Below are 26,795 nucleotides of genomic sequence, written 5' to 3'. Positions count from 1 at the left end.
GCTCACCTGTGTTAAAAATGATTCCACCGTGAGGTAAAATCCTTTTTTATCTTTTTTTTTTTGCTAAATCGTCTCAGGTCTTCGTTTTACAGCACATCACCTTGAAAGCATGTTAAAAGCACAAAATCCAGCTTGCACAACTTTATACAATAAGCTTTTTTTTTTTATTAGCATATGTAAAACTAATTAAAGGAGGATTCTTATTCCATTGGGGCTTTTCTCATACTTCCATTGTGTTATGTTGCATTTCGTGCATGCAATAGGTCCTTGAAGTTACAAAGTCCACATTAAGGGAGTTTTTCTCCCCCACAAAATATCCTGGCTTTACTCACTGACATCCTTATGAAACATGTTTGCATAATGCCGGCTGAGTGGTCAGTTTTCCAGCAGCTCCATTTATTTTCCTGATCAGCTGACTAATCAGAGCAGAGTGTTACATGTCTGTAGGCTCCGCCTGAGAGCATTCAGGTTATGGGCCGTTATGGCTATACTTGGCAGTTTGCTGTGACCACAGTAGCTGACTTGAGCACAACTGGCATGCCTCTTTGTGTAGATCCCAATCAACTCGAGCTCAGTCCTCCATGCAGAAACTGTCACAGCAGTGTAGAAACAGCTGAAGATTAAAAGAAGTGGTGTCATGGGACTTGGCAGAACTTATCCGGGCCATTCTTTCACAGCAGAGACTAATAATGGACAGGTGCGTGCAATTAGAGGGGGAACAGGGAAGGGATCAAGCCAGGAGGCCCTGCTCTGCAGATTGTCTCCACCGTTGGCCTAATAGGGTTTTATATAGTGTAGTGGTGATAACTATCGGAAATATTAACTGTCCTGAGGGGGTGGAAGGTTTTATCAGCTGGCTCCCTTCCCGGTTTTAAGTAGTTTTTCTGCATGTTTAATAAAGATCTGAGGCAAGGATTCTTGTCTGTAGTGAAACTACAAAGATTTCTTCCAATATAAGAAAAATGCTAATTTTTTTCTAGACTAAAGGTATAAATATTTTCTACTAAAGTCTTTAGTTCTCTAAAGTCAAATTTATTTATATTTGTATAGCACATTTAGTAAAACCTTTAGTGTAGAGAACTATTAAACGACGGTAACATGGACTCTTAAACTGATATGATTCTATATTGCTATCCAACTGAATATTTTAGTAGAAAAGTTTCATATTGTACAGGGGCTGAAGTCTTCGTTGCAGCCGGCCCAGGTTTGAGTCCCGACTGTGTGGCACTGAACTGCAGGTCATGCTTCCCTCTTTCTGCTCTCTTCTCTGTCGTCTCTCTCCTTTTTCTTTCCTGTCCAAAAAACTAAATGTGAAAGTTAATCGTTAAAAGGCCTTCAGAACATATTAGTATCGATTTGAAAGGGATCTTCCCCTGTTAGTAGTCCTGAGTGTTGGCACTTGTAACATCCGTCAGTGTTGACCTTTGTCATTTCACACAATGGCTGATAGTGACTAATTGATTCATTTATTGATTCTCTTTCTCAGTGCAATCATTGCAAATGTCATTTAAAGCCATCAGAAAGATGTGTTCATTAACACAGAGATTTATCAAAATATTCCCATTATGCCTGTCATTTAAATGGGTATTTTAAGCTAATTTTGTCATGCTCTGTCTTTTTTAATAATTTCTTTTTTAAATCTGTTTTTTCTTTTTAGTCATGTCTTGTTTCATCCTCCTGGTTTTCCTTTACTCCTCGCCATTTCATTAATGAAACTCTGTTGGTTTCTTCAGTTCGTTCCTTCCTCAGTTATAAGCCATCGTTCTTCTATAGTCCTGCATTTGGGTTCTCTTTTTGCCAATCTCTGAGAGCATCCTCGCTCCTCTTATCTCTCTGATCACAACTCAACAATTGATCACAATAAGGGGAAGAAAGAAAGAAAGAAAGAAAGAAAGAAAGAAAGAAAGAAAGAAAGAACATACATACATACATACATACATACATACATACATACATACATACATACATACATAATGGCTGTAAAATCTGAAAAACTACAAGTTCCATCATCAGTCCTGAATAAGGAAGCTGTTTTAAATGTGGTTGTGTCTGTTCACCACTTAAACCTGACTGTGCAAAGTTCTAGAAATGCTTTTTTATTGTTGCATTCATAGAGACCAACAAACAACCAATTAGGAACATTATTTAAAGATTTAAATGCAACTCTAAGAGAATGTTGGAGTTTTTAGTTCCCCAAAACATTTAGAGAGTGTTCTACCACTGTGAAACCCTGTGCAAAAGTTCTCTAAACTTTAGTTGATGGTTCCTGTCAGTCTAATCTTAGGAGAACAACAAGCTAACATTATGTGAACATTCTGTGCTCACCTGGTTTGCCCATTCATTTCTTAACTGCTGCGATATCATGAGTAATTTCTTTGTCCATGTATTATAATAGGAAGCATTCGCTTATCTTAGCGGTGGACTGAATGACTAATCATGAGACTTCTGAAGGTAAATGGTAGTAGCAGATCATGAAAAGGATCTGTTTAATTCAAATCAAGGGGCTTGAAAGCCAGGAACTCTTTGTTTTTAAAGCAGCAACCTGCTGTCTCTCTCTGCCTCTGGCCCCGTGGGACGCATATGGTGATTCACTCTTTCCTTCTAAATGGAGGAACTGAAACGTCTGTTAGGCCTGCGACATTCATTTCACAAATCCTCCCATCGTATCCCTTTTTCTTCTTTTGGTTTGTGTCACAAACACAAGATTCAGAGGAGGGTAACACTACAGGCGATCTCATCATCACTCACGCTGCTACAGCCATGGCCAAGAAGACCTGTCTTGAGGGCAAGTCTTGGGACATCCTCCTTCGCATGTGTGTCAACACGAGGACGGAGCCGAGCCGTAAAGTGTATTCAACAACAAGTGAGTTTCTCAGAAATTCTTTTCTTTTCTTTTTCTTCTTTTTGAGAAAATGTTTCTTTTATCAACTTTCTGAACAGGAAGTGCTCTGTCAGAGTTTAGGTTCAGTCCCAAAGCAACATAAATACCTTTTTGTCCATCTGAAGTCACTGAATCTCATGCTCATTTAGACTCTGAACGGTGGTAATAAATGTCCAGCTTCTGCTCATTTCCTTTTAGATAGATTTGCTTTTACATGCATTCGCAATGTAAATGTTTTGTTCTTGTTCAGGCAGTTGTTTCTGTTCTCCTCAGAGCCTGTCCTGATGATTGAGAGCCGGCTCACTGCCAAGACCACCACTGCCACGGCTGACTCCATGTCGGTGCTGAGTCCAGCTCTGTGGATATGTGTGATCCTTGCCACGCTGGGGTCCGTCTTGGCCGTGACTCTGTGGTTTGTCATATTCAGACGACAGACTAGAGACAGCGGCAGCCCTGGTAAGGAATCAGATGTTTAAAGTTGACATGTGTTTTTTAACATTAAAGCCAACACACCCTAAGCTGCTGGAAGTAATAGTGTTTGAGTGTCGATTAAATACTAATCAGAGAATGGGTTAATTCTATCCTAACAGAGCGAGAATAGAGACCTGTCGGTAGTGTGTAGTGTGTAGTTTTGTAAGTGGGGAGCATGTTTAGTCAAAGCAGACATCTGAGTGGTGTGGAGGAAATGGGCTCGCAGGCAAGCAGGTGATGAAGTGTGACGTTCATCACAGAAACTCCACAGTTTCTGTTCTCTTCTTCTGAAGTGTCCCATGGGTCGGCACCACTCTCTCACCAGCTATTCTGGTTTCAGCACACATCCGTTGGTCTCCAAACTGACTCTTCATCACCAAAGCATACAAGAGAAAAGACAAAAAAGATGGACAAAAATGGAGCTTGAATACGTGAAGCTTTATTATAACCCTAACCCACTCCCACGTGACATGCCTGCAGCAGCTGCTGGGAATGGCCCCGCAGGCCTCAATCAAACATTGTGCTTCATGTAATTGACTCAGGCCGTAATTTGAATCTTCAGGAATGCACCTCACATTCACTTTAGCAGTAGAATTCTTTTGTCCTTGCTGAATAGACGCGTCAGTCCACAGCACAACCAGCAATGTAGAAAACTACATTAGTTCATTCAGCTGCTGTGAAACACATTGTTGTTCTCATGGTATCAGTCAAATCAGGAGTTTAAGTGGGTAGAGTGTTGCATTTTGAATGGGGACTCCCTTTCAGCCAGGAAAAGCTCAAAAGGGCTGAACAAATGTTTTTGTGTAAAACCCAGTAAACTGCCATTATTTAAAGATAACTCCATCCAGAAACACTGTAAAAAGTGTAACTGGTGATGGCTTTGTGGCTATGAATAAATGTCTTACTTTATCTGCATCGAGTGCATCATGTGTATTTATGTAATCACTGAGATCCGATCACAGTTTATGTCGTAACAAATATGAATATTTAGTGTCTATTTGTGCTGCAGATGAGGCAGTGCCGGATCAGGAGCTTCTTCAGAAAACGGAACCACCTGCCAAATTCCATTCACCACCCTCAGATAAAAATGGGCAGGCTGAGATGTTTCAGAGAGCAGCAGAGGCCTCCTCGCCCCGTCATCAGTTGCCCCTTGGGGCCCAAAAAGACTCAGAGTGGGAGGGCGGCTTCACCGGTTGCATGGGCCCCGCGAGGTATGGCTGTAAAGAGGGAAGCGGAGAGCTGCCTGCATGCAGCACCATGGCGGACCACAGAGTCCCACTTCCTGCCACAGAGCTGGGTGGCACCGCGTTAGTTACAACTAAAACTGTGTAGAGGGACGTGTGTGTGTTTGTGTGTGTTCTTGTTTTCACGCATTCGTGAGATCCACAAACTGGGAGTCCACTATACTTGTGGGGTCCAACAACGTTCATGGGGACCAAATGGTGGGCCTTACATGTTCAAAGGAATATCTGAGGGTCAAAACTTCGGTTTAGAGTAAGAGTTAGGGCTCATGCGTTCAGCTGTGATCGTTAGGTTAAGGGCCCAGGGAATGCATTATGTCAACTGTAAATCACCACAAACAGAGAAAAAACAAGTTTGTCTGTGTGTAAATTTGCTACTCGTGTTGAGAGGACAAATCTCTTTACATAGTCACAAACAGCTGGTGTTCATAATGTACAGTAAACCTTTACTCCTCAGGCAGAAGACTTGGTCTAAAGTGCGGGTTAGGCAGTTAGTGGTTTGGTGACGTCCTCTGAAGTGATGGAAACATGACTGTGTGTTGTTTCTTACTGCACGATTTGAAATCACAGTGGTGAGAACTTACCATGTTTTTATGGTTTTCTATAGCCATCAGATCAGTCTACAGGTGTTTTTTTTTTTATATCTTTGCACTGCTTGAAAAAGACGTATTGTTGTATAGGCTGTATATAGTGTGTGTTGGTTTTTACAGTAAAGTGTTGTTGAATGACAAAAGAAACAATGTTCTTAACCCCGTGCCTTATTTCTCACATTATTTAATAAAACATCAAACAAAAATCATGACAGAACTATTTCAGAAGTCCTAAAAGTAAGGTAGCATCGTTGTGCCATGACACAGAAATATGGATTTACACTCACGAGCCAACTTATTAGACACACCTAGATAAAAACTAAAGCAGACTAATAAAACAGCCTCCCTCGATTAGGATTGCACAGTTTTAACTAAATCGTTTGAGACGGGTACTGATTCACTTTAATGTTTTCGGAGGCTGTGTGGTTCTGCTGAAACATGTAGGCTTTTCTAACATTTTCTTATGTCTAATTTACACGATCACATCACACGGTACATCTACAGAAGGTTTACCGAATAAATGTGCAGGTGAGTGAAGTTCCACTGTCTTTGCAGCAAAAGCTTATTTACATGGTAAATAATTTTCCAAACTTTTCAATCGGTCAGCTTCCTGCAGGGAACGCACAGTAAAGTACAGAAGAGTTCATTCAAACTTCTGCAGAAAGATAACCCTGTGGTCTCTAATTGGAGCCTAAAGTAGCGCTCTCACAGTGAAGTCCACACACTGAAATGTAGTTATGATAATAAAAGTTTTTGGGGTTTTTTTCAAGCAGGAGTAAGCTAAGGTTGCCATGCACTGTATTTTACAAAATATTTTAACTGTGATAAAAAAATAGAAATAAATCAATGAAAAACTGCATTAGTTTGTAGAATTTGAATATGTCTCATCACAGCCATACCAACCAATGAACTAAAGTGAGCTGAGATGCCCTGCAAACGGTGTATTAATATGACACAATATTTATCATATTGACACTGTCAATGGCTATTTTTCTGTTGTTTTTTTCTGTTGTATTTTTTATTTTCATAATAAGTAATCAATGATGCTCCATGTCATTGCAAGCACAGCGGCTGTTCAATGTATCCTAACGCTGATCAGCTGAGATAAAAAAAATGTTTTGCCTCCTTTAAGAAAGTACCCAAAATGCATCCATCTTGTCAACCTGCCATAACAGTTAGTTGAGCGATTGAGTGCATAGATGTGCCATCTTCGGGCCATCCCCTCCGTTTAATGACAACAAATGACAAAAAAGGAGTTTTCCTTTTTATGACAATGAGACCAACCGATGTAAAAAAGCTGTTATTTCAGGTTTAAGTGTGGCGACAAGTCTGTGGTAAGTGTTGAGAATAGTTGCCAGAAAAAAAAAAAAAGATGATTGTGACCCAGGGACATCAGCCTCACCCTGCGTTCTCTACTGCTGCTCCTCCACCGTCACTCCAACTTTTGAATCAGCCAAGCTGTCCCAAAAAACACAGCAGTGCTGACTTAGACAGACACAGGCAATGGCAAACATCTTCAATGTCTTTTAAAGGAAAGCTCTTCATGCATGATATCACAGATAGGTACTGGGGTCATCCGTGACGGCCAGGTGAAAGTACTCAGGCGGGCTTTCCTTCTGCATGCTGCTTTCGGTGTCTTTCCAGCGGATTTTGGTGGACAGAGTCTTCCTCTTTTCAAAGCCCTCTTTGCCGGCTCCGCGCTTCTCCAGACTGGACACGATCATCTCGGCCAGATCCTGCTTGAGCCGCTGGCAGTTCTCCCTGAGGCAGTAAAAGTGACATTTTTTTTGGCTCATGGGACACGTTAACCCAAAAATGATGATCAATAGATATGCAGTAAATTTGCAAGTCCAGTCTGTGAAATGTTTGGAACATATCCAGATGAGACTTGACTCACGCTGTTGGTGGTGTTGGCAGATTGTATTTTCCCCCAGTTGCCCCTGTTAACCAGTATGTCATCTCTTTGCCTTTACCCTATAAGTCAGTTAGATATAGACACAGAAACACAAAAAGAAAATGTAGCAAATGTCTTGTATCTGTTGAGTTTGCCAGTATGTTTGATGCCTGGTTTTATACACAGAAGTTATACATTTAAAAGCTATCTCACCTTCAGGTATGTCTCTCCTCTATTTTCAAACTCAAACTTACAGTCTGTCCTCTGCAAGGTGTTAATGGTGGACTGGCTCACGTGAATTCTCAGAGCTGGAAAAACAAAAGAAAAAAATGTAGCCATTAAGCTCCGATTCTTTCTGCGAAAATCCAAAACATAAGCTGCTTCTAAAGTTTGCTGTACGCATGTGTCTCTCTTACGCAGGCCTGTAGACTCCATGCGTGAGGCCGTGTTGACCGTATCTCCAAAAAGGCAGTAGCGAGGCATTTTGTTTCCAACCACCCCTGCTGCACAGGGACCTAGGCACAAATGCACAAAAGCAACCCATTCAATTCCTATACTTCATTTACAACCAGTACCTGATGATAAAATTATACATATTTACATCCAATGCATGTGTCAGATGCTCCATTATTTTTCTAATTCCTCTCTTTTCTGTTTTCTCAGTTCTCACATTTAGGATATTTTTTGAATACCTTTTGTACAACACATTCTAGATCATTCACATCCATAAAAAGGCTCCCGTAGAATTCAAGTGATTAAGAGTTTTGTGGTTTAGGTTTTCAGTTTCATGCAGTTTTCATCTTATCTGTTTGTTTCCTATGCTGTAAATTTACTGCTGTAAATTTGTCTCTATTGTTGATCCAAATCAAATTATCTTAAAGCTGCCATCGGCAGGTTTTCAAAATTCCGAGTCTAAAGTTGGAAAATTCAAACTGATACAACTTTCAGGTCCCTCCCCCAACCTCTACCAAGCTCCAAACCGCCCCCCAAACCCCTCCCCCTCTGTGGACGAGGTTGTGCACGTGAGTTCACACCAGTGTGCGCGCACACAAGCTGGGGGCAGACTCACGCTCAACATGGTTGGTGACTGTTCTGCTCAGATAATAGATAAATAATAAACCTAACGTGATTGGTTAAAAACAGCCGGGAGCGCTCGATTTTTGCAAGCACGATTACAGGCTTTAGAGGGAGCTACAGAATTTGGGATTTTTCCTAAACAGCCTATTTAATATTCTACTTCCAGAATCCCATGACAGTTCAAGCTAATATGACTAAAAAAAAGTTGCCGACGGCAGCTTTAAGGAGGATACATTTGTAAATATTCTCGCACATCAAGATTTTGATGGACTTCTATGGGCAAGAACGGGGATGATAAAATAGTGCAAAATCATCAGTTGTATTTGGTACCTGAATGCACACCAATACGGATCCACAGGGGGATCCCTGGCAGGTGCTGCAACTCAAAAGTCCTCACAAATGATAAGATGTCCAGGGCCATGTGAGCAATGTCCACTGCATGCCTGTCGCCGTTCCGTTTGGGTAAACCTGAGGCAACCATGTATGCATCTCCTATTGTCTCAACCTGGGATGCAATAAAAATATTGTTTTACTAAAGCAAGTTTTAAGTCTTTGTTAAAGTGACCATAACAGGCGTTTGTATGCGTTAGAAAACAGAAGGGGAAATCATTAGTCATTAATAGTATGCCTGGAGATTTCTGCAAAGCACCACCTTCAGTCTCAGAAACATGAGTTCAGACAACGCTTATTTTCCACGAAGAACACTGTAGGCACCAATCTTGATGGCTCGCTTGGTGGGACAGAATAAGTCATTTGCAATACTGACTACTTATGGGGTCTTTGCATGCAATTTGCATGCACCGTGAGAAGACAGCGCAAGTAACAAATAGCTAGCAGGCGGCTGGTGCAGACTGACAGCCTGTTTTGATGATGCTAATCACTAACCACTGTTACTAGGCCCAGCTAAGCAAGCAGATGCTTTGTATCTGCTATTGCTGGCAGGTGGAGATGTGAGTCGAGTCAGATGAGCTTGTTCATGATCAAAGCTCCTATTACTGTGCTGCCATCTCTGTAAATTAGTTACAACTTAATATCTGAATTGAAATTGTTCCACTACCTTGTAGACATCATGATGATCCAAGATGCTGTCAAAGTTCTTGTAGATCTCGTTGAGCATGTCAACCACCTCCATTGGGGTGCTGTAGTGGCAGAGGGTGGTGAACCCCACAATGTCACTGAAATAGATGGTCACCCCCTCAAACAGCTCTGGCTCCACTCTGCCCGTCTCCTTTAAGGAGCGCACAACTGGACTGGGGAAACGCAGAAAGAGAAGACAATGGGATGCTGATTAGTAACTTTAAAAGATTACTCCTTTGCATTTACAATAAGTGAGTGTAATATGTACATTCACATGCAAATACAGCTTTGCCACGAGCTGGTGCAGGCTCTCGTGACCTCGAGATGGGATTTACAATTGGGATTGGGTTGATGTTTAAAACAAGGTTTAAACCTTACTACTTATCCCCCTCTGCTTCTAAATGTCATTAAAATGATACAGAAAAAAAGGTATGAGACAAAAATAGGCGAACAAACAGAGTGTGTCTAGAACTCCTATGACCCACATGGGGGCAGCATAACAAGCTGTGAAAACTACTTTCAGCATTACAAAGCACGGAACAACAAATATTCAGAGACGTTTCATACAGTAAAAGGACAGTAATTCCACATGTCACTCTCATACTAACTTTTCATCTCTGCCAACCACTCCTGAGCTGTCTGACACAAGCAAATGTCACAATATAATCTCAGAAACTCTCTGATGATTCAGGATAAAGTCACTTTAGCCTCTGTACATATATCAAAGAGGGTAAGTGCAGCTTTAAGCATGTTCCTGCTTTCAGTCACCTGCAGGTGTATACAACCAGATAAACCTACGCAGGGAGCAGCATAAAGTTGAGGCGATCCGCTCTGTCCCTCTCAGCTTTGTACAGAAAGGTTCTCTGCTCCACAAGATTTTCTAGGGTCCTGGAGTACATCTGCAGACGACGGATCAGGTTGTCCATGTAGGTCTCAGTAGCCTGGTTGTGGAGGTTACTTTGGCACAACAAAAAATACAAGATTGCAGTTCAGGTGGGAAGCTACTCTACGTCCACCAATGTGACATTTCATAGAGATGATTCTACGTCTTACTAAGCTAATATGTTGATGTACCTGAAAATCTTTCCCAGTGTTAACTCTATTTTCTTGAAATCTGGCCTCCGTTCAGGGTCTTCATCCCAGCAGTTCTTTATCAGCATGTAGAGCTGTAAGCAGCATTTTGTGTAAAAGAGAGGAAAAAGAAAGGGGGGGTATATTCAACTGCAATGGGGGAAAGTAGCTTTACAATATAAACTATAAACACTCAGAATGTGTTTACAGCTTCACTGTGTTACCTCGATCTCCCTTTCTGTTGCACCTTCAAAGTTGAGGTCAGGTCGGAAGATCATGTTGTGTCTGGGATTTTGCACTCTGTAGATCTTCTCTGAGGGATAGCAGCAACAGTGTGTTAACTGAATTGTGAAAAAAACTCCTTCATGCAAACAAATTTAAGTTTTTCTCACAAGTGGACACTTGCATTTAGTAGATTTAGTTGTTTATGGCATTATGATTGTCTCTTACCTGCAGTATTAGAGCAGTACTGGGTGTAGAACGGGGACCGCCTCGTAACAATCTCATGAGCAATGATGCCGTAACCATAGACGTCACCTTTCTGAGACACCCCATCTTTACGGAGGTGCTCTGGGGCTGTCCACACATCTGAGAGGAGAGGAGAGGAGACCTTTGACATATCCTTTATAGTTTTCATTTACAAATAATAACCAAAACTAAAACAACAGCCAAATAGATAAACACTCACTCACTATATACATACACACATAGATATTTTTTATTCATTTAAAAAAAAGAAAAGATAATAATAATAAGTACAAGTGATTCTGCAGCCACACCACACAATACACTCCCCAAACCCCAAACCGTATCAGGTGTTCATTGGGAATGAACACCTGATACGATGACTCGAGTAGCAGGCACAAACAGTGGTGACATGTTCACATACAAATCGTCTAATATAAGACCCTTCTGAACAAGCGTGTGAACCGACTTAACAGTTCAGACGTTCCCGACTCTCTCAATATCTCCTCCACTCACACAACTCCCAGCATGCAGTGCAGAGAGGAGAAGAGAGTCTGACCCTCTGATGATCTCAGAGTTAACATGAACGGTCACCCTGGGTGATGATCAAAGTCAGTCTCACCTCTGCCTGGACTTAAGATGGTGTGGCAACCAAAGTCAGTTATCTTGACCACCATGCGGTTATCAACCACACAGTTGGTGGACTTGAGGCGACCATGAACCTGAATGTTACTTGAGTGAAGATACGACATGCCCTGTGGAAGACATATAGCAAAAAGGAGTAATGAAAAGGATGATAGGACGAGGGTGGTTGCTATAGAGATGATTTTTGTTTTATCATCATTTATTTTGACTGCAGATGCTTACATCTTTTACCTGCAAGTATAAATTAGCTTTACCTAGAGCACTAATGCAACCCATCACAGAGCCTGGCTTTCTGATAATAGTGTAGACAGTTAATCGTTAGTCTTTCCAAAAAAAGATATTTTCTACTTAATTGTATGACCACAATAAATGTGAGTGTGTCATTGTCAATCACAGATCCCTCTGGGCCTGGAGAATCTGACGACACATCAGAAGGTTAATATAAGGCTTCATCTTTGCACACAAAGGTTTTCAGAGGCATTTGTGAATGTATTGTAGTATTGTAGTGCTTGGCAAAGGCTTCCCACTGAAATCAGGTTGCCCATGTGTTTATATCAGCTAATGATAAGTAATGGTTGTTGATGCAGTGCTGTCTGAGGGAACAGAGCCTTTTCTGGATACTTTTCCTTGCACTAAAATCATGTGTTTGTTTTTGTTTTTTTACTTTATTACAACTTTTAAATTGTTTCCTTTGCAATTTTTTTTAGAATGTGTTGCAGGCCTGAAGTACAAAAATGGATGAAACTAACTGAATTCAACTGATGAGACAAAATAGGTTATATCTAGGGTTCCTATGATTTGCAATGAAATAAAAGTAAAAAAATGAAGGTAATTTAATTAGCATTTATCACTCAACTCTTATGTTTCTGAATTGGGGTAGTTGATCAAAACCAAACATTACCTTTGCTATGTCATACATGACTGATATCTTAAACTCCATGTCCATGAAGGTTTCATCTGGGTAGGAGATCCTGTCATTAAGAATGTACTAAAAAGGGAAAAAAAACAGATAAAGTTAACATTCGCTCGCCCTTTTCACTCCGCTTACAGGTTGAATTCAGTAAATAGAAAAGTGGAACACGTAGAAGTCACTCTGTTTGTCAGTGTTTGTGCAAGCATGAGATTAGGTGCCCTCACACAAATACCACTGTGCTCTCTAAACTGCGTGTCATAAATCTTCAAGTGAGCAGTAAAGCCACCGAGAGCAGTGTGGAAAGGCCACTGAGCTCTGTCATAAATGGCATGTTTGTCAAGTAAGAAGACGTATGGTCATAGAAGTAAATACATACATACAGCAAATAATCACAAAATTAAAAGCAAGATGTGTAATATAGCTTCATTTACAACCACCAACATGTAAAATGGTTCACACCCAAATGAATATATAACTAAACCGGTCAATACCTTCATTATGGCAGTACAGTAAACTCCCAAATACTGAAATTAAATTACATCGAATTTGTACATGTGTGCCCAAATAAATCCATATCCCTTTAACCTCTTATCTAATGTTTAAGAAGTAAATTTGAAATTACTTGCAAGCTAGATAATACACAAACATGTAGGATCAAATCTGTGGGCAAAGAGTTTCACGGGTAGACCAGAAGGATCAAACCGATTAGATAATGATGAAAACTGGCTTCAGCTGGACCTGATATTCAGGAAAAACACAAAACAAGGCTCTTTAGGTTATACTCTTACCCTGAGGGAGCCCCTCTGACACAGCTCAAACACCCCAAACACACCATACTCAAACTTCACCGTCCCATAAAACTTAGTCAGGTTGTAGTAATCAATGCGCAGCAGCTGAAACATAAAGACAATTAGGGGATGAAATGATATGTTACATACATTGCAGTCAGTATTGTCTGTTATAAATATAACACTTAATTACATATATACATTTATATGTGTGAGTATATATATTTAAGCTACAACACAAAGATGTCTTACAGTGTTAAGCTCGATTTTCTGAGCCTCGGAGAAATCTGCATCTGAGTGTTTCAGCTCTTTCAAGATAACAGGCTGGAGAATACAAAGAATTAACAAGCTGAGTAAAACAGTTTTCACACAACCATTATCTTCAAATTAATATTCTTTATTAAACTGAATACTGATTCTTTGAAATTAAAATATTTATACCTTCCGGTCATAGCGGCCTCGATGAGTGAAGTATGTACTGTCCTTCCTTGTCACCTCATCGATCTGTTTCATAAGCACAAACACACCACATATAATTAGTGCCCCAGGTTACAGACTTGTAAAAGGCCCCCCACATATATTTATGGACACCTATAATGAAGGAGAGACATAGCAACTGCTACTTGAATTGGATGGGTTTTGAGTCTCTTTCAGGCTGTTCTGTGAGTGGGCATTCTGTCAAAATGTCATAGAAAGGACAAATGTCTTTGCTTGACTCGATATTGGGACCCCTTCTCTTTATAATATACACTGCCTCCTTAGACAAAGTCATCAATTTGCATGGCTTCTTGTATTACAGCTACGCATCTGACACCCAACTGCATCTTTTTTTGTTTGTTTGTTTTTTCTTGTGGTTCCTCAATGGTGGAATGAGCCCAAACACTACAAAAGCTCCTCAATTGTCTATTGCTTTGGATAAATCCAAATTTGCTAACTTACAAAATCCAAATGTTTAGTAACTAATAGCTGTAAATTAGCACCACCTGGTCATCATTTTTTTGCAGATGTGAATCTTGTCATGAATTTATTGACTATCCTATAATGAAATTCAGATATTGATATAATTTCACTTATTTAATACAGTCTTGTTTCATCTTGCTTCATGATGATGCTCACCTTCAGAGAGACCTCCTTTTCATCAAAGGGACAGATCAGGTGCGGGTCAATGTGGGACCACCTCTTCTGCATACGACGCTCTTCCCTGTTCTGCCTAACAGTATATATGCAGCGATTACACGAGGAACACGTGGATTCACTCAAAGTGTATGCAATTACAAAGCATCTTTATGAGGCACATAACTGGAGGAATAACTTCTAGTCGGACAGTTCCTTTAGGTTCAAGTGAAACCATGTTTCATTCCTCCAAATCCACAAGCATTTTATCACCGACACTAAAGTGAGAATTTATGCCTTGTTTTCCTGTCCGCTAAATGCTGCAGATGCTGCTTTATCACGTCAGATACAGTGATGTTATAATTCCACATGCCGTATTTGTAGTAATGCAGTTGAGAAAATGCATCTGCTATTTACCTGTAGAAGATGAGAGCGATGGCTGTTACCACCACAACACTGACTCCCAAAACAATCACCAACATGTCCTGTGTATTTATGTCTGGAGGCACACGTGCAATGGCATTAATTTAAAGAAATATACAGTGTCTTCACATTATACCTTTAAAGAGTCCATATTATGCTCACCTACAAGTTCAGAATTTTATTTCTGAGTCTACCAGAATAGGCTTATATGCTATAAAATTATTATTATAATTTTTCTAATACTGTACTGTACATTTTGGCCTCATTTCTTGTCACTCTATGAAATACTAAGATATTAGCTTCTGTCCTTCTTCTCCAATTGGTCAACTGATTGGTCAAAAATGGTGAAATGAGACAAACACGTTTATTTTTTGTTTTAACTGTTCCTACCAAGACACTTAGCAGCCCTCATGTAAAAGTATTACATGGTAATTCACATAACTTTTTGAAGAAGCCTGCCCTATAAAGTTGCTCATGGTTTCTTGAAGTTTAAAAGGTATTACCGGCTACTTTTTCAGGTTTGTCATCAGGCAGGTGACCTTCTTTCCAAGGCAGGGAGGGACTCAGGTGAAAATCTATGGTTTTGTTTTGAGATGTATCAAACACTGCCAGAGTTTCATACTGGAGAAAGACAGAAGCAAATAATTAATACAGCTGTTCACCTTGAAATTAGTTGTGTTAGCCGGTCAATGGGCAGTAGTCTCACCTCGCCAGTGGCAGTTGATGTGTAAATGATAGTGAAGTTAGCATCTCTGTCACCATACTCATCTAGCACATAGTATCCTCCCATACCTGCTTGCAGCGAAAACACACGCACACAGGTACAAATGAACAAACACTGAGATATTTTCAATTTGCACCGCATTAAAATTGGATGAGCAATAGATGTTGGAATGAAATATTTTCTCATACAGAATAACATGAAAGAATACCAGAGTTTGTACACAAGATCGAGAAGTATCCCAATCAGCTCAGGTCTGTGTTACCCGGAACAATTTAACACATAATACAGCAAAGGCAAATGATCAGGATGGGTGTTAATGTTTACATGGATGAGAGATTAGCAAAAGATTGGATGTTATACTTTTTAAAGCATATACAGGTCCTTACAGTGCATTTGAGGTCAGTAGCATGCCCCAATTCCCTGCCCTGTGGTGGCAAAACAAGCCCAGATCATCAGCCCTTCACCACCGTACTTGAAAGTTGGTATGAGGTGTTTGTGCTGCTACACTGTGTTTGGTTTTCACCCAACCTGGTGCTGTGCATTTTGATCAAACATCTCCACTCTGACCATATCTGTCCAAAGGACATTGTTCCAGAGATTTTGCAGTTTGTTCAGATGCAAGGTTTCAAACCTAAGCTGTGCTGCCATGCTCTTTTTTTAGAAAGATAAGCCTCCAAAACATACCATACTTGTTCAGTATTTTTTGCATTGTACTGACATGTACTTCAACTTTTTCCAAGCTAACTGAGGCCTGTAGCGTTTGAGATATAATTCAGATATGTTCAGTCTCTCAACAACAGTGAAACAGAGAGACTGATCATGTCCAACAAGAATTGATTATTCCAGGTTATTGCTGATGAAGCTGGTTCTTCAAGCTATTTAACCATGGACTCTACTGCCTCCTAATTTTGGCTTAATTTCTCTTACATGACTGACACTGTGTAAATTTGCATGAGTTGTTGTTCATCTGAGGTTGTTTATAACTAATTCCATTCCTGATAAGGACCAGACGATTCATTTTACTTTCTTTTTTTGTTTGTTATGCCCTGAGACATGAGGCCTTATAATTGAAAGGGGGTGTTCTTTCTTTTTCACATGACTGTAAACATATTAGTATTGATACCTCTGTAATTACAATATTATTATTATAATGGCATGTGACACCACATACAAAATCTGCTCTATGCTGTTTTGTGGTTTTCAAGATACACTTTTAATTCTGTGTCCCACTGTGTTGATCGTGTGATCATACACACACACACCGTTAAAAGAGACATTTCCAAGTGGGTGGTGACTCAGGGGCACATCAGCTGGTCTCTTGTTGCTTTGGTGGCTGAGCATCCTCTCCCTGAGCACTTTACCAAACAGCAGAGCCCCATCGTGATATCCAGCCACATAGTCATTTATCTGTGCATTGGATTGAAAGACAGATGAAATAAAAACTCTAATACTTTGTTGAATCACATTTTCCTTTGTGGTCTTGTTTGGTTGTTCAAGTTGCAGCTCACCGTATCGTTGTATGAAGACTTTGATCCAAAGGTGTAGTTCCTCTGTGGTAGAGTGACAACAAGGACGTTTCGCATACCCACAGCAGCTGTTGAGTTGATATAATACTCAGGGCTAGACGAGGACAGGAGATTACGCTTTAAGTATAACTTGTACACATAATCATTGTTTTTCTATAAAGGCCAAATGGTGGAATCACATCCAAGCTTACTTGTACAAATCAATGAGAATGAACATGATGTCAGGATGAATCGTCTTCGCCCTCTGATTTATTGAAACCACATCATTGACGCCGCCACATAAGATGAAAACTGAAAGAAAGAAATCACACACAAGGATACAAGGGTGAAGGGAAGGAAGATGTTTGAGAAGTTATTTATATTTATCACTTTTTTTTTTTTACAGTGTGGCTATGCATCTTAAGGCTTGTGCAACTCTGGTGGAAGCCACACATTTCGCAAATCAAACACAAATGAAACAATTATTTGAAATCAGATTTCACAACAAAAACTTGGGAAGTGATGAGCATAAAAAAAACAATTTGATTAAAATGTGAACTTGCTAAGAGTAAAACCATGCTGTTAAATCTCTATAGGTGTAGAATAGGGATTAACTGATTGATCAGCGGAGAATCGGACGTTTTATTTGGGGTCATTAAACGCCCCATGTAGCACTCAGAGATGCACATTCTTTTCAGTATGTTTATGCACCATCTCCATAGTGCTGAAAAGTACTAAATGAACACACCATGAATGCAGTGACAGCTTCAGATGTTTACCCACAAGCGACAAATGTTAAAGGGATCTCACTGGACAAAGAATTTTTTGACAACAACCCAAAGGTAAAATGTTTCTTTCCTCTGTCTTTGTCATGTTTTTTACACTCAAGTTGCAAATACAGAACTTTATTTTAAGTTCAATCGATGTTTTTATTTTTTTTAATTTAAGGTGACAGAGATAGATAAGCCTAGCCTGGGTGCCAGCCGAACTTAGCCCCGCCCATAAAAGTTTTGGTCGGGAAGTTCGGTCTGGCTCTGCTCAGTTGGGAAATCATTATGCCCGACCAAGAATTGGTCGGACCAATCAGATTGCCAGGGCGGGCTTTATACGATGATGGACAGATGATCAACAGGGACATTATCGACTACGTCACTAAAGAGCTGAACACGGCTGCCGCTGGAGAGCTAGGGCGTGTAGATTCTGCCATCGAGTCTGTTCTACAGGATCTCCACATTGCATTCATTTTGAAAGACGAACAGAGGAACGCGATAAAGGCTTTTATCGATAGAAAAGATGTTTTTGCCGTCCTTCCTACAACAAGTGTGTGTCGCTTAATCTACGTCACATACTACGTTGCTCTGATTGGTTGTAGGTCTATCCAATTGAGCGAAGAGGCATTTTTTCTCCTGGTTCGGTTGAAACATGCCCCATACCCAAATCTCTATTGAGCGGTATCAGACTCACATTCTGACTAGAATCGTGAGTATGACGTAGTCAGGCTAAGATAAGCCCTAGCTTACTGCACTTTTGGTCAAGTTAAAAGTTTTTATTTCCTCATAAAACTGATGTATGAAAATCTATATCAAGGGTTCTTGAACGTCAGTACTAAGTGTCTTGCAAATCCATTCAATAGCTGTGGCTACATGTCTTTCAAAACCACAGATGAGATTTCAAAATTCTTGTGGTTCCATAAACCTGGAACCATGAATTTGTGTGTTCAGGGGATGAAGAGTTGATTCTCACTTCAAGTGAAACAGACCTGCTATCATCGCTACTGGTAAATGAAGGGGATTTATTCTCCGGATACTCACGGGTAACTTTTTTTGTTGACTCATTTCCAGTACGAGTAAGGTATTAATACATCTCAAACCTGAATTTCAAATTGGATATAATACAAACACCCACTGTTGCTGTGTCTATTTGAAGATTCCAGCTTTTCGAAAAGTTCCTTCTCCCCACGCAGCATTTCTCTTTTTGTGTGGATGTTAAAGCTGGCTGAAGGTGCTTCCAGTGCGTTGTTGTACCTGTGGCAAGACCAACGAGAGCAATGAAGCATAAAATACGGCATATGATGGAGTGCACTCAAGTTGACTTGTGGTTGCACTGACTCACCAGAAGCAGTCCTCAGTTGCATTGGCAGAATTCTTGTAGACATACACTCTCTGCCAATCAGATTTAAATGGCAGAGTTTCATTCATAAAGTTCACTAACAGATCGGAGACTTTTCGCGCTGGAGGCAGAAGGCGGGTCAGTTTGGGTTTATAGTCACATGACAGGCCAAAACTCCCCGCAGAGATGACGGGAATGCTCAGGCTCAAGCCAATTTCTTCACTGCGGCAGATAAAGGGGCGCACATTCAAAAGTCAATCAGCTGATGAGTTCTGTCTGATTAGAGCAAAACTGGGTCATACTTACTCTACTAACTGGAAGGTGGCATAAGTGCAGGAAGGCCCCAACATGACACATCCAACTTCATTATTACTCTGCATCAGAGGGTTACAGTACAGTTGAGTTGTTATCATACACGCATTAAAAGTGTGCCATTCAGTTTGTGCAACAACGCAATTACTCGGGTTGAGGTGCATTCAGTTATCTGAAGAAAAAACAGATTTTTTTCTTACTATCCATATTGATTAACTCAGATGACTCATGATTAAGTGTCGCTGTTTATCTATTGCCTTAAACTCTACCTCTAGTGTATTCTGTGGTTTCCACACGTTCGGCACCAACCTTTTGCCCGAGGCAAAGGCCGTAGCAGACATTTCACTAGAAACCCAAACTGCAGCATCATGAGTCTGCATTGGTTTATAACAGGTAATATCTGTCACTTGGCTTTCTACTTCAATGTTAGCAGCCGTTTTAGTGCTGTTAATGTTGGGAGCCAACAGTTGACTGTTGATTAACTGATTAATTGGGTGTTGTTTTAATGACTTAACATTTTCCTTTGTACCCTATGACCTCAAACTACCTCCAATAATTGCATAATATATAATCTAATGTGCACCATGACAAACGTCTGATCATGGAGCAGTTAATATATAACTATGCCAGCTAAAAGGTCATCTTGGGATAATAAAGTCAATTTTTTAAAAAGCGAACCTGTAATCACGATAAAAGTGGAAACAGAATTACAAAAATACCTCGGATTGTATGACTTTTTACAGTAGCTTCCAATAAAAGACACTTTCATTAAAACTAAAGTGAGGGGACATCTCTTTCAGTGACTTGGTTTTTTTTGGGGGGGGGGGTCACTGAAAAATAACATAAACACATTTCAGTTTGAACTTTTTTTGTCTTAGCAGTTTTAATTAATATCATCTTCATGTGTCCCCTGAAAGAAACCCTTTACTGTCCTTTATTCAGTACATTTGACAAAACTTACCACCAGCATCTTTAGTATTGCTACCCCCTCGCAGGTGCTGCTCCCACAGCCCTGCCTGTTGTACACGGTGGTGTTGAACCCGTTGTAGTTTGCCGTCAAAGTGAAGTCCAAGCCTTGAGTCATGGAAAAAAAATAAAGTAAAACAAGAGTTATCAATGTCATGAATCAACTCATTAACCACTTTAGGTTGTAAGATTAGAATAGACTGTCTCTACCACCTTGAGACGAAATATTTCTGCTTGTTTTCTACCATAAAGAATGCCAAAAGTTCCATCAACAGCAAGAGGTTTATTAATTAATCACATTAAGGTGAAAATAACCTGACAAACTGATGACAGTAAAAGTAAAGCATGTAATTGTTTATGTGGTACTTTATGTTATAAATTTTCCGAACTTTAGAAAATAATCCATTAGGATGGTCGGTGGTGTAGTGGGTTAAGCAGGCACCCCATGTACAGAGGCTACAGTCCTCGCTTCAGCTGGCCCCTGTTTGAGTCCCGCATCAGGCAGCCCTTTGCTGCATGTTATTCCCCCTCTCTCTGCCCCTGTTTCCTATCTATCTTCAACTATCCTGTCCATTAAAGGCATAAAAGCCCAAAAAAAGAAGAAAAAAAAGAAAAATAATCCATTAAAACAGGAGTGACGTGCACATTTGAGAGACCGTTCCCCAGGGAATGTGCCCACGGGTCGTTCATTCATGCAGACACCTTGCAGGACATACTGTATGTTATGTTTAAAGAGCCTGTGTTCGTGAGATCAACTGTGTGCGAATTGTAAAATAAACAGGATTGTTTCCTAGCCCTAACCAGTTACTGCTATTTGTCAAACCCGAAAATGACAAAAGTGTTTTAGTTAGCTGTTGTCATGCTACTGACTGAACATAAATGAGAAGTTAAAACACAGACGTCATATGCTGGTTTTGATCTTGCATCACACAAAGGTGTATGGCTGAAGCACAACTCAATGATGTGCCATCCACCGCGTCCACCCTTGGGATGAGGACTTTGCGGCTTGCCAAACAGAAGACAATAGTTGAGAATATCGTCTCCTCAATTGTGGAAACGTTCATAACTGATAATCAGAACTGTGAAACGGGTTGATCAGACTCAAAATGGGTCATGTAACAACCTTAATAAGTTCACACTGAGCCTATCTGGCTCATTCGGGAATTAATTCTTTACCAGATCGAGCGTGATGGTGTAAATCTTTTGATAAACTGATCAGCAGGGAACTGTAATCATGCATCATGAGTAATCTGGTTGTTTGTCTGTGAGTGGAATGAATATGCACACGCTCAAACGTAGATGCGGTACGGTATACGGTAGATGCAGAAACAGGGATAGAACTGGTGTTTGAAGGACACTTTTTTGTTGCAAAGATTGTTGAACATGCTCCTTTCCTGGACTGGCAAGGTCCACTTGCACTTTTCATGTTTTTTTTTAAGTATTTTTTGGGGCTTTTTATGCCTTTAATGATAGGACAGTGTGAGAGAGACAGGAAGCAGGGGGCAGAGAGATGGGGAAGACACGCAGCAAAGGGCCGCTCGGTGCGGGAGTCGAGCCGGGGCCAGCTGCATCGAGGACTAAGCCTCTGTACATAGGGCGGCTGCTTAACCCACTACGCCACCGACCACCCCCACTTTTCTGTAGGCAATAAGAGCAGGTAATTTAGTCCTAGTCATGTTATATCCAGCCACCAAAGGCTACTTCCAAGCATCTCCCAGAGTTAATTCAGGGCAAACTTTAAAAAAAAATGTAGAGAACTTCAGGTTCACAGATGTTGTTGATCAGTTAAGACTTCTTCTGAGTAATTTGTATATTCTTTATTTCCTGCCAATGTAAAAAAAAATAGCTGGTAAAACTTCCAATAAACCAGAAGTTACTATAGTCCTTTGCCAGCATTGAAAGCACTTGTGGCTGTTAATAGAAACCTTCAAAGAGCACACAAGTTATTATAACGCAATTTTAGTAATTTCTACAGCTAGTTTATCTTTTTATGAATACTGTAAAGAGTGGAGGGCATCCATATTTTCTTACATCCTTTTCTATGGATTCATATTGTTTCTGACAAAACCAATTTTATTCATTTTGTTTCATATAAAAAGTCTGTCTGACTGAATTAACGTTTCTAAGACTGTTATTAGTACCCTGCAGTTCCAAGGATGAAGTTATCAACCATGGTTGATTTTTTTGTCTTATGTGTTAGCGTATACAAGTGAAACTACAAAAAGCTACAAATTCAGTAGCTACAAGAATCACTTATAGGAGTGAAACACGCCGCTCACGGCAAGCTGTTCCTGATTAGCCGTTGTTACATGACATAAAAGAACTGAGAGCTTTTTATCTAGTTGCATGAAGTGTTCTTTTGTCTCACTGTCTGAAAAACTAAGTACTTTCATTGGAGTATTTCCTGTTTTACAATATCCCATTTAGAGAATGCGTATAAGCCGTTTGTGCTAAAACAACAATATATTGTTTAGTGGTTCATAAAACGAGAAATGAATTCAAGTACGTTGTCTGTATAATTTGACAAAGAAATGCATTATTTTGGATTGAACTAAAATACAGTTACATTTCAGTGCAAGTACGGAGATATTTAAGAGGATACGCAGCCCTGCGACTCTGCCAGGCCCCTCATTCAAAACATGTAGAAAGAACACCCCTGCTGCATGTCTTTCAATGTGAAAGTGGTAATAAAAACCACTTGAAATGAAAAGTCATGAATTGATCGAATATATTTAGACGTTAACATTTCATTTTGTTTCCTCCAGCGAAAAGAAGAAAAGGGCGTGTCTGAATTAGTCATGAATCTAAAATTTAAATAAAATGTGAAATCTTTATTATAATTACCATTCTTTTTAAGCTGTCCACAAAAGAATTGACTTTAGTTCATGAACTGATTCTTAGCATACATTTTCTTGGCATTGAGTTGTTATCACATGTCTTATAACCATATTACTGTCTGTATGCGTTATCATGAATAGCACACATCCAGCCATGTTTAGGATCAGTCCATACCATTGTTGAGGTTCTCCAGTCTATCCGCTTCAATGGCTTGTTCCACGGCCTTCTGAACAAACGGTCGACTCCATCCATAAGTGTTATCCTCCAGCAGTACGACATTCATGGTGTATTGACGTTTTGATGACAAACACTTATCCAGCATGTTGTTGGCGACAACCACCATTACCAGCACTCCCAGGTAGGGTAAACTGTGCCAGCGGTACATTCTCAATCCTCGAGGCTTGCCTTTATCTCTCAGAATCTTGTGCCTTCTCCAGTTTCTACATGTCAATAAAAAATAAATCGGTTCTAATAAACAGAAGGCAGAAAGCTTTTTGTTTTTTTTGTTTTTTTTTGTCCGCCAGAAATGATCCTCTCTGCTGACAACAAACGTCCAAAAACAGAAGTAAGTAGATCTGCTCAGTGACTAAACAGAAGTCCCACTGTTTCTTGATTTACTATCGGACATCTAGATAAGTAAACAAAACAAGCTTTTTGTGCAAGATCTTCACCCCAAGCTCTTACAATACAAAAGGGGGACGAGGAAATTGCAGTCTTATGTCCCTTCAAAGGAAGCCTGAGATCAATACTCTACTTTGTTGCGGGCTGGTTTACCCTCTTCCTTGCGTTAATGAACAACTGTCAAGTGACACTGGGTGCACGACTCAGAAGGAGGGAGGGCAGAAAAAAACTTCCAGTGTCCATCTGAACTAACGCCTCTATTCAAGAACGCACTCCGATAAGAAATATGAACAATAAGGCTTCCTCCACATTACCGTCCGACTAACAGCAATGTTTATTTTCATGTCACCTTTGCTTCTGTTACAATGGTGCAAGAGTGTGAAAAAAATGTAGATGCTCGCTTGATAACTGCGCAATAAGTCCAGACATAATTTGCAAGTCAATAATGAAATACAAACCTGTACAAAATGGAATGTGTTCACCTCATTTTTCATCACTTTCTAATACAGCTCGGCATGTTCTGAGGACCATTTTCTAAGCAGAAGCATAGAAAACCTGGCATGGTGAAAGGGACAAAGGTCACATGATGCCATAAAAGTGTAGACTTGTGTGGAGCTGATAAATATTCTTGGTAATAAAAGCAGGGTGGATTAAGCCTGTAAATGTCTGCTCATAAACCATTGTCAACTCACTCTGAGAAGGCCGGTTTGAATCCGATCCAACAGTAAAAAGAAATCAGTGCTCATTGTAAAAAGGTCCACTAAATTTACTGAAGAGTACCTCAAAACAGTACGAGTAAGGTATTCAGTACGAGTAAGGTAAGGTACTCTTCTGCATCTTTACAAACATTACGCGCCTGTTGCAATACCCCCTAATGAGAGCAAAAAGCATCAGTGTGATTGCATCCGCAACACTTATGTCATCACAGCCAGATGAAGTTGATACAGCAATTATTACACGGTTGATAAATAACCACCAGAATCAAAGTGATCCTGTCGAAACCAATCTGATTGTGAGTTTCAGTGTTTTATGCCAACTAACAACCATTAATGAACCAATCGTTCTAACAAGTTTTGCTTGCATGCATTCGAAATGAATGACTTTTTCCTTTGTGCATCATGGATACAAACACAAAGACTAAACGGTTTCACCACTAATAGCAGCAACTCAGGCCGTAGAGGTGACTCCTAACACAGACTTTATTAAACAAATATTTGCTAAAAAAGCCTTGCTGCTCCGTGGCTTTCAGCCAAACTTTGAATAGGAAGAAGTCGGAATGGAAAATGCATGAATTGAATTGAATTGAATAATGCTTCATCCAAAAAAGGGAAATTTGGAAACTTTTTAAATATCACATAACTAATTTGAAGCAGAACAATTAAAATCTTTAAGAAATTAAAAATACAAAGTAACACCTTTTTTTTTTAAACTTTAAAAAAGAAAACAGATGCTTACATGAAAGACGAAGTTTAAAATTCAAAATGAGCCTCGACTAAAAATGAGAAAAGATTTGAAGGCCGGCGATGTTTTGTTCATGCTCGCAGATCTTAGCCTCACGCGCCAAAACTGACGTCACAAAAGCTGCTTTTCCATGCACTTTGGTGTTGTTTCGGGCAGTTGTCCACCTCTCCATTTCTGTGACCTTGTACTGGCTGCACAAGGGGCACATTTAAAAAGCAGAACGAGCTGCAGGGAGGAGTGTGTGAGCAGGTCTGTCCCTACAACCATCTGTATGACCCGTCAAAACCCGAGAATGTACAACTGTTGCAGATGTGTCAAAAACATGAAAAAGGGCTCAGAAGTGAAACAGAGAAGTTGAAACTGTGAAGTTAAGTTTGCTCTCACATACTGTACTCCCTGTAGGACTTTGTCTAAAGCTATTCCTTTTCACATTGTCTCAGCACTGATAACAACTGTTGAGGAAGAAAACTCCAGCACTGTCGGAGAAGAAGTCAGCAGCTACTGAGAAAGCCCAGTTGGCCCAAAATCCCTGACTGAATCTCAGCAATACAAGAGTTGCTAGTCCAAAGATCTAAACCAGTAACCCATTGCAATAGAAAGCTGCAGTTATGTTGTACCTGCCTATCATGTAGGGGCAGTTGGTTCTATCATTTTCAGGCAACAAAATCCTCCGTGCGGCTGTCTTGACCTTAGGACAACAAAAAGTAAACAATCAATCAATCTGAGTGACTTGGAAGGCACCTTTGCTGTAAGAGGTTGTAAAGGGGTTCGGGGGATACTGTATTACAGGCAACAATTAACTCTTAAGTTCTAACCTTAATCTTGAGAGAGATGTGCTCATGCTGTTATTGTTTTGGGTTAAAAGATGAGAGGCAGCATTCTGGACCAACTGCAGCCATGAGAGGGAGGCCTGACTAACATAAGCCTACACCCTCGAAGGGTGATACGCCTTTATAAAGTCATTAAATGAGAAAAAGGAGCTTACCTCGGATCAAAACTTCAGTTTAAATAAATTACTTTTCACAGCGGAGATGATCTCTTTCTGTAATTCGAATTAAGCATCCAATATCACACAGTTTTCTTCTCTTTGTTTCTTTTAAACATGCTTCTACAAGCAAGGTTCAAGGCTAGCCAGATCCATAAAAGAGCCACTGCAGGCACCATAACACTGGTAAAGCTGGGTGGTAGTAAAATAACTACAAAACCAGATGCCATGTCTGATCACTGAGAAAGAATTAGTTACCCTTGTGATACCTGTTTAGCCAAAGCACATGGACATGATTCTCAGATGATATATATGAGCTTTGTGAGCAAGAACATTTACAGTTGTCGTCTTTCTGCATGTCTGCATCATGACTCGGACTGGAAAAAAATCACCAGAAGAACTATAACAACAGAGATGTCACAGAGATGGAAAATGTTACAGGAAGTGTAAATAGAGCGGCAACAGCAATCCAAAGGTGTAGGAAATGGTGTTGTAAAAGTTATCAGTACCACAGTGTCTGTTCTCCTAAAATGATGCAATACACTGTTCACTGTTTGCACAACCCTGCTGAGAACGACACACTCAGACAGTATGAAGGACACAGGATCATTTTCATCCTCTGGTG

The 26,795-nt window shown here is 40.1% G+C and overlaps 2 protein-coding genes across 2 annotated transcripts; one reads left to right on the top strand and one right to left on the bottom strand.

Moving 5' to 3' along the window:
• The first annotated feature begins 2,666 nt into the window (after positions 1–2,666).
• On the top strand, positions 2,667–5,541 carry LOC142371625 (uncharacterized). Its single transcript, XM_075454333.1, has 3 exons — positions 2,667–2,863; positions 3,155–3,337; positions 4,362–5,541. Exons 1-3 carry the CDS (start codon positions 2,761–2,763, stop codon positions 4,682–4,684), a joined length of 609 nt encoding a protein of 202 aa, XP_075310448.1. The 5' UTR covers positions 2,667–2,760; the 3' UTR covers positions 4,685–5,541.
• gucy2ca (guanylate cyclase 2Ca) lies at positions 5,342–24,576 on the bottom strand. Its single transcript, XM_075454334.1, has 27 exons — positions 23,278–24,576; positions 20,261–20,373; positions 19,294–19,361; positions 18,991–19,209; positions 18,784–18,902; positions 17,091–17,190; positions 16,882–16,993; positions 16,636–16,780; positions 15,356–15,441; positions 15,153–15,270; positions 14,644–14,725; positions 14,230–14,323; positions 13,555–13,617; positions 13,366–13,437; positions 13,114–13,218; positions 12,314–12,400; positions 11,390–11,522; positions 10,753–10,890; positions 10,527–10,615; positions 10,306–10,397; positions 10,030–10,188; positions 9,212–9,404; positions 8,485–8,659; positions 7,494–7,592; positions 7,291–7,385; positions 7,081–7,157; positions 5,342–6,944 (listed from the first exon to the last, which is right to left on the bottom strand). The coding sequence occupies exons 1-27, from the start codon at positions 23,486–23,488 to the stop codon at positions 6,737–6,739; spliced, it is 3,252 nt and encodes a 1,083-aa protein (XP_075310449.1). The 5' UTR covers positions 23,489–24,576; the 3' UTR covers positions 5,342–6,736.
• Between the last annotated feature and the right edge of the window lie 2,219 nt (positions 24,577–26,795).

The sequence above is a fragment of the Odontesthes bonariensis genome, chromosome 21 (assembly GCF_027942865.1).
Source record: "Odontesthes bonariensis isolate fOdoBon6 chromosome 21, fOdoBon6.hap1, whole genome shotgun sequence".
NCBI lineage: Eukaryota > Metazoa > Chordata > Actinopteri > Atheriniformes > Atherinopsidae > Odontesthes > Odontesthes bonariensis.
The sequence above is the reverse complement of the archived record's forward strand: the minus strand, read 5'-3'. Positions and strand labels throughout refer to the sequence as shown.